The following is a 7,876-nucleotide window of genomic DNA, read 5'->3' on the forward strand; positions in this document are numbered from 1 at the left end:
AGCATTTCGCTGCTTTTTGTTTGAAAAACGGTCTAACTATAAATGAGGGGGCCGGAGGGATCGGAGGTAGCAGTTTGTGCTACCTACCGAGTGTGCAGATTCCCGTAGATGAACGCCATTGACGCATTCCTTCTCTTATCCAAACGTGCTACTCATTTGACGGGTCAAAAGTTATAGACAGTTCTCGGTTGCAAGCTTCATGGATTAGGCAAGAGAATTGGAGACATACTTTGCCTATGTGAGTTGGTTAATGCGAGGACAGTAGACAATGCAGAAAATTTTCTGTTCTGACGTATAAACTTCTCTTGCTGCAAAATCTTTGAGACTTATTATGTAAATATGCTGCGGATACAAATGAAATTTCAGTTTTCCGTTGGCTTCATGCTTAGCAGCAGAACCTTTTTTTTTTCCTTCACTTCTAAGTTGAATTATGCCGCTTGTTTGCGTGTGTGTGTGTGTGTGTGTATATATATATATATATATATATATAGAGAGAGAGAGAGAGAGAGAGAGAGAGAGAGAGAGAGTATAAGTATAGTATGCACCTGCATTTATCTGCACGCAGGAAGAGTAACATCATATAGTTTAGTTGACAAGACCAAAACTTCTAATGTAATGAAGGTTAACATGACGGCTGGTTTTCTATTGCGAGAGAGCCGCATGCAAAAGAGCCTCACGCTTTCTGGCTGAGGTGAACAACCTACCGATTGCTCTCTAAAACAATTCCAATGGGAATAAATTTTGAGAAAACAGGGAGTCTCCAGCTGAAGAACTAAAACCCAATGACTGACTGGGAAACTGGCAGAGACCACTAGACAAAACTAGTGCCAGAGCTTCGTGCAGAACCCACTGGGGACAGGTGCTTTCTTGCCCCAGATTCCTTCAGAGAACGTATCAACTAATTGCCCAGCCAAGCCTGCTGGATCATCAATAAGAGTGTCCACAAAAACGCTAACTATCCTTCTCTCCTGTGGAGTTGCCCTTAAACTGAACCAAGTAAGAAACTTCACCCTAAAGTTTTTCTCGACATGGCCCTCACATTCCAATCGTCTGATTACCTTTACGCAGTATTCATAATCCCCTTCCAATGAGCCCGAGATATCTTTGGTCTGCTCTATTTGGGTGAAGCCTGGATGGACCCTAATATGTCCATCTTCAACTCTCCTTGGGCATTTTTTCTTTGAAGAACTCCCACACTGTGGATCTTTTGGGGGAATCTCCTGGACTGGACTGACTGGCCCACTCTCAAATTGGCTCTCTAGTTTCATTCTCTTCTTCCTTCCAGGTGCATCTATGGAAGCTTCTAGTTTACAAGGAGTACAAGGCAGAACAGCTGCCGAGGAAACAAAAAATGGCTGATCCTCCAGACCGTTGTTCACATTCAGTTTCTCATTGCAACCATTTTCACTGTAAAACGTTGTTTCACAATGCACATTTTGCATATGCAATTGGTCGTCTTGGTAATTGCTAATGCAACCTGGAAAACCATTCTGGAACTCTTTCTGTGCAGCTGGACCAACCAGATGCCCGTCTTGTATAGAGAGAGAATCACAAGGCACATCTTGCTCAACAGCCTCAATAATCTCAGAGGTCATTGCTTGGTCATCACTTCCATTTGTACTGTGATCAAGTATCCTACTTAAACCTTCAGTTTCATGCTTCTGATTCAAATTATTCCCTTGGCCAGATGTGGTATCAGGTTTTCCATTCTCCAAAGAGGCGCTTCTTGCACATGGGCTCATCTTGGCATCACAAGCAGCTTGGTTAGTCATGTATTTAATTTCCCAACATCCCAATTCCTTTGTTTCAATGAGAGGAATGATTTTGAAAACATATTCTGTTGCAGGGAGGAGATCTGAAAGATAACATTTCCTGTCGGATTTCAGTAGAGTACATGTAGGTTCTTCAGGATATTTAACTGTGCTAAATATTCGGTGCCAAATGGTACAGCATGTAACTTCATCAGAATCCAGAAGAATCATAAGACATGTTGGAGAGACTTCTTCAAACTTGATACTTCTGAGAGGCATAACATCAATGGCTGCATGGTTCAATTATTCATGTCAACGTTATTAATGTCCATCTTCAGATTTCAAGTTTATAGAACATATAATATCATGGCAGAAGATATACTTACAATTGATATAGCTCTTCAGATTGGAATATGTATCTAAGGCCATTGAATGCATGTAATCTAGTGCTTCTATTGCAGAAATGCAGAGTTTTTGAACTTCAGAGCCACAAGTAAGCCTATTCACGATTCCTCGTGCCATTCTTACCTGTGACCCATCAAGGGGCCCAACTTCTTGTTCTAGCTTCTCGGCCGCAAGTTCGACAATGTTATTGAGCTCCTGGTACTGTTTGGTCCCTTCTAGGAGCTTACGACTAAGAGAAAGTCGATAACACAAGGTATCCACCCTTCTAGCATCCTTTGCAACCATCAATTGCTTTCTCCAGGACCTTCACAAGGTGGTAATTCCATGGGAAATCAACCAGAATCTCAGAAAGGAGAGATGGTTAAAGCACATATATCAAAATGATGGAAGACTTCAACCTATACCTTATGTATTACTTATCCAATATTGGTCTTGATTACATCAGCATTTTTCATGAGTTTAGCTTTGCAACCAAATAAATTGTAACACATAATAAAAACAGAAAAAATCATAGAAAACAAGAACAAAATCACAAGGCATCCTAATATCTCAAGAAACTTCTTTATTGCTAAACAGGAAGAGCTTGCAGCTTGTCAATCACAGGGATACAGCAGAAACAACCATTTTACAGGCACACACACAAGAAAAAGCATGTAGATGAGTATACTAGAATACATACTCTTTTGGAGTCGAGAATCAGAAGTTGAACATGCCTTGTGTGAATAAAAAGTTATATCTAGGGTAGAAGCAAAACCTTCATCGTTGCTTTTCATCCATATGCAAGCAAAATTTAACAAGTGAGAAAGAAAGAGAAAAGATACCAGCGCATACAATCAGGCACAAGGTTAATTACAAGACTTGATTTTTGGAAGCAAGAATACGACTAAGAAAATGAGGCAAGCTTCAAGGCATGCTCTAATTAGAACACAAGATATCAATAGGAAGGCATATACCTTTCCATAAAAAGAAAAAACACAGTCCAACCTCATGTATTTAATTGACTCTATAATCTATATATCTTGACTGCTCCAAACTCAAAAGCCAAACATCAATATTTTCAACATCTCCTACTCTTCCCTGTCAATAACCTTTTATACATTCTTATTTCAAATCATCCAAGTATATCAGCAGATATAGCTATTAAACTAACTCCCAAAAAATGTTATAAAGATACTGAATTTAGATCCCAATGCATCAACCTCTCATGCCATCGAGTAGGTACATCAGTAGTCACACTCTGAATGGAACACTGGATGGCAGCCATGTTTCGTATCTCAAAATTGGAAATTGGTTGACAGCAGAAAGTCATAGTTACTGTGCAATTACTAATTAGTTGATTTTACAGTCTTGGAGGTTTAATAGTGGCAGATGGGAGGACAAAAGAGCAGGTCAATGTGGTCGCATAAATGTCAACATAATAAACTTACTTAGAAGAAACAAAAAAGTAAATACATGTTAGAGAATTAATTTAAATAAACAGACTACGTTTTAACGATTTAGCCTAGGATTCCTTAGCTGTAATCAGAATGTAAGATCTCCACCTGATATTTTCATTGCTGTCATCATCATCAACAAAAACCACAGCAGCTTCCTTTTCCAGCACCTCACCATTGCCAGCTTTATGTCCATTTGTAATTTTATGTTTTCCATTTAGTATTGTAATACCATAAAGTTAATTCCTTAAGCATGGATATGAGGACAGAGAAGTTTCTTCAAATAATAATATCAAACGGTGGAACTTCCTCAAAGCACTAGTATGGCAATATCATGATGGTCTGCACGAACTTTCTCTCACATGGCCTTTTTCCAAAAAACTTCTACAATTGACAGAAGTTAAGAAAAGGATTGAACATTTGTGAAGAGGCTCAAGGTCAAGTATTTGACTATTTGATATATATTAAAAATATATATATCTTTTTGTATTAACTGTTAAGCACAGAATTTATCAAAGCTAAAATCTTATTGCTTATGAAGCACTTTCTTTCCCAATTAGTTTCTTGAAAGCAAGCAACAGAATTCTAATGCCATTAGGTCAATGAGAGGGATAGGAGCAGCTGTCTGTATTAGTAGCATGATCAGCAGGCATAGTGAATCACTAAAAGAATAGGCTAATATTTATTGCGTTAGCTGTTACTGCTCCCCTGGGAACTGCATATGAACATAGACAAGGGATACATAATACAGTGAGAATATGAACTTACAAACACTTTTTATGCAATGTACGCCAGATGAGCAATAAATCAGCCCCATTCATAATTCATATAGCCAAAGCACTGAAAATGGTATGGTGCTGTAAATGTTGGCCTACTACTTTTGCATCGTCAATTATCTTATCTTTTGATTGGAAGATAATTTGACCACGTAAATGTCATATGACATTGTAGCTATTAGTTAATATGGAAATGTGCTTCCTGCATATGAGAATCCACAACACCAAAAATATCAATCTAACACAGAATCCCCAACATGAAAAATCTGAGATCTGCCCTGGAAAGATAAGGTCTCCCTACTTTGAACTGACACCTTCAAAATTGATGGACATGAGTGCTAGAAAAAAGGTGCATCATGCATGCTACTAGGGCAGGAAGAAGCTAAACATTTTTTGTTCATGCTAGAGTGTAAAGAATGTGCAAGATTTACCCGATGAGTTCATTGACTTTTCCACAGCTAATGCAGCAGAAGGCTCCGTCCAATCGATCAAAGTTTCCATTCCTTGTGATACCAGATCTTTCATGCTTAAGGGCACAATCAAGATGGCATGACATGCCACAAGAGTAACCCAGATCAGGAGGCTCAGAGACGCAAACCAACCAAAGACTGGGATCCTTATTCTCGTCATATTTGTGACAAATGCAGCATGAACACCTCTTGCAAAACGTGTCTTTGTTGGTCAAGGTAGCTCTACAAGCTACATTCTGGCAATACAATGAACTGGTAGAATCCAATGCTAGTCGTGAAGGATTCTCAGTCTTCCTCTGTCTTTTTGAAGTATTTGGAGCACTTGGCAGCATCGGAGATGATCCTGATTGTGCATATTCGTCACTATGTCCCATTTTTTTTTCTGAAACTATCCTAAGAAGATGCTCTATCATCCTAGATTTTGGTAGGCCAGTATATTTTCTCTCTTTTCCCATGGCTGCACAAATGACCTCCAGCAGCTCCCGGCGGCTCCATGACTGCAGCAGCTCAGGAGCAAGTTCGGGCCATTTTGATAGTTCATACACTAGCTCTTGTTTTTCTTCCATGGTCAGCTTGCTACATTTTGAAGGATCGAGAACAAAGCCTACAAGCATGAGTTTGTCATTAGATTAAATAATTTCCCAAACTTGGGATCTAGCCATTAATCCAGGATAAAATAAAGGCAAATACTTATCTCGTAGCAATTAACAATTTAACATTACCTTTTAGAAGATCACTGGTCAAAACTTTTGGCAGGAAGTAAAGATTGGTAGCTAGTGGTACATTTATTATAGAAGGAAATCATGCAGGATAATAATTTGTTCAAGAAATGAAACATAGACTGCATAATGGGTGAAGGTACAGTAAGGATCTAGATGCCCTCAACAAACCATTTTTGCTCTTTGACATGTACACTCTGTCCAATCTAGTTTCTGAAAAAGGAAAACTAGTATTGAAGCTTTGGCTACAGAATCTGCATTTCTGTTGCAGAAAATGCATTAATGCAAATTGCAATTTTAAAACCAAGCACAAAGAATACTAAACTAGCTTCTCGTGAAGCTCCATCTCTTGAAAAGGTGCTAATCGACTGGATAGCTTGAACAAACCAAACAGACGAGTTCTGGGGCTTCCGCCCAAAGCAAAGGGAACAGAATTGTGGCACATTCCATTCTGTTGAACACACTGCAATTCTGACGTTGCAAGCGACATATAGAGTTTATTTTCTTGTCGATGTTTAAATCGCAGAAGATGACCACTAATCGCAGAAGATGACCACTTGCTTGGGGCCCTTTGATTCATTGAGAGGCGGAAATTTCTGTCACTAATTTTAAGAGTAATTATTTTTCTAAATACAATTCGATTGGTTTTAGTAGTCGAACAACCAGAGGCATCATGAAAATAATCTTCCTAACCGTGGATACATTTATCTCAGTGACACATTTCAACATACCATCTTGTCCCTCGGGAACCATGACAAGGAAAAACATGCATGAACCATTTTAACGCAAAGAAAAGGTGAATAAGCGCCTGAGACATAAGAACTGAATCAACTCTGCTTCGACGTGTACTCCAAAAGAACAAGAAGGAAATGTAGGGGGAGCGAGAGAGAGAGAGAGAGAGAGAGAGAGAGCTCCGGACTGTAACTAGTACCAGTGACCATTTTAATCTCAAGCACAAAACTTACATGCATGAAGACGTTCCGATTAATTGCACCATTCACGACATAGGAGACCTTATAGAAGCCAGAGCCACATAGTATTAAAAACCTAAAAACAGAAGCGTTTTCCATTCAAAATCATGAAAGAATGATATCAACCACAAACTTTCGAGTCTCAACATAACTACTGATGTCATGCAACCATCATACCAAAAGAACATGAAGAAAGGAAAAGAAACACACAAAGGAAAACGAGGGAGGGAGAAAAGGAAAAAGAAAAAAAAAATCCACAAGCAAGGAAAAACTCAGCATTGCCAATGTCATGTACCTTTGCACACAAGTACAGAAATACCACGGACACCAACATCACCGACACAGTATAGACCAAACCATCTCATGCATTTGCCCAAGAATAATGATGAGAACAAGCAATGCATCACCCATCAAGCATTGACATCAAAAGACAGCTCAATAAAAAAGGAAAAACAATGAGAAAACGAAAAAAAATCAACATGAGAAGGAAATGAGAACTACCATTGAAAGAAGGATCCATGGCGATCTATCTCCTAACCTTTAACTCCTCCTTGAAAGCAAAACTAATCCATCAGAGAGAGAGAGGGAGAAAGAAGGGGGGAGACGAAAAGGGTGAAGAGATTTATGAAGCAACAAAGAAGAAATGTATGAAGGGGCTATAAAAGGATTACCATATTCATACGTCGCCAATACCAAGGAAAGGCCAGGGAAGCGTGAGAGGGAAATAAATAAAAATTAAAGAAAATTTGAGGAAAAACAAAAAAGAGAGAAACGGAAACAGAGAGAAAAAAGGGAGTGTTGGGACTCTCAACCAAGCCAAAGGGAATCCTTGATGCGCAGGTACACTCAGTCGTTTCTGGATTTTTATGGCCAAAATTTATGCAAAAAAGGGCGGATGCCTGTGGGTCCCCTCTCCTGGAACCTGCAAAGAGAAAAGAGCAAAACCCACCATCCCCAATGGCCATGACCAGCAAACTCCTTTATTTCTACATGAGTGGCCCTGAAAAGATAGCAAATTTAACAAAATAAAAACTATGAGGAGGCAGAAAATATGGCAAATTCTAAAGTATTACTGTTTTCTATTTGGGTTGGGAAAAATTTCATTTGTAGCGAAAAGATATTGTTCTTGCTCATCCTTGCCTTGTTAACCTTTTTTTTATTTGCGGTTGGTTTATTTCAAAGTTGCTAATCAATTCATGCAGGTTATGTCCAAGATAAGTCGAGCCAAACGCCATACAATTCCAAGGTAAGGACATATTTTTTATATACAAAGCAAAACCTTCTAAATAAAAAGAAAAGAAAAAAAAAGCTCAATCGTGAAACCCAATGGCAAGAAGACCGGCATGTGGAA

General features: G+C 38.9%; 1 protein-coding gene across 3 annotated transcripts; it reads right to left on the bottom strand.

Moving 5' to 3' along the window:
- Positions 1-524: 524 nt before the first annotated feature.
- Positions 525-7,495, bottom strand: LOC116250939 (VIN3-like protein 2). Of its 3 annotated transcripts, XM_031624940.2 has the most exons (6): positions 7,197-7,495; positions 7,027-7,075; positions 6,520-6,601; positions 4,797-5,439; positions 2,138-2,460; positions 525-2,041 (listed from the first exon to the last, which is right to left on the bottom strand). In XM_031624940.2, exons 4-6 carry the CDS (start codon positions 5,399-5,401, stop codon positions 822-824), a joined length of 2,148 nt encoding a protein of 715 aa, XP_031480800.1. In that variant the 5' UTR covers positions 5,402-5,439; positions 6,520-6,601; positions 7,027-7,075; positions 7,197-7,495; the 3' UTR covers positions 525-821. The 3 variants fall into 3 exon arrangements, with proteins under 3 accessions (XP_031480800.1, XP_031480798.1, XP_031480799.1); XM_031624938.2 differs by lacking the exon at positions 6,520-6,601; XM_031624939.2 differs by having other exon boundaries at positions 7,027-7,495.
- Positions 7,496-7,876: the final 381 nt, after the last annotated feature.

Source organism: Nymphaea colorata, chromosome 3, assembly GCF_008831285.2.
Source record: "Nymphaea colorata isolate Beijing-Zhang1983 chromosome 3, ASM883128v2, whole genome shotgun sequence".
Lineage (NCBI taxonomy): Eukaryota > Viridiplantae > Streptophyta > Magnoliopsida > Nymphaeales > Nymphaeaceae > Nymphaea > Nymphaea colorata.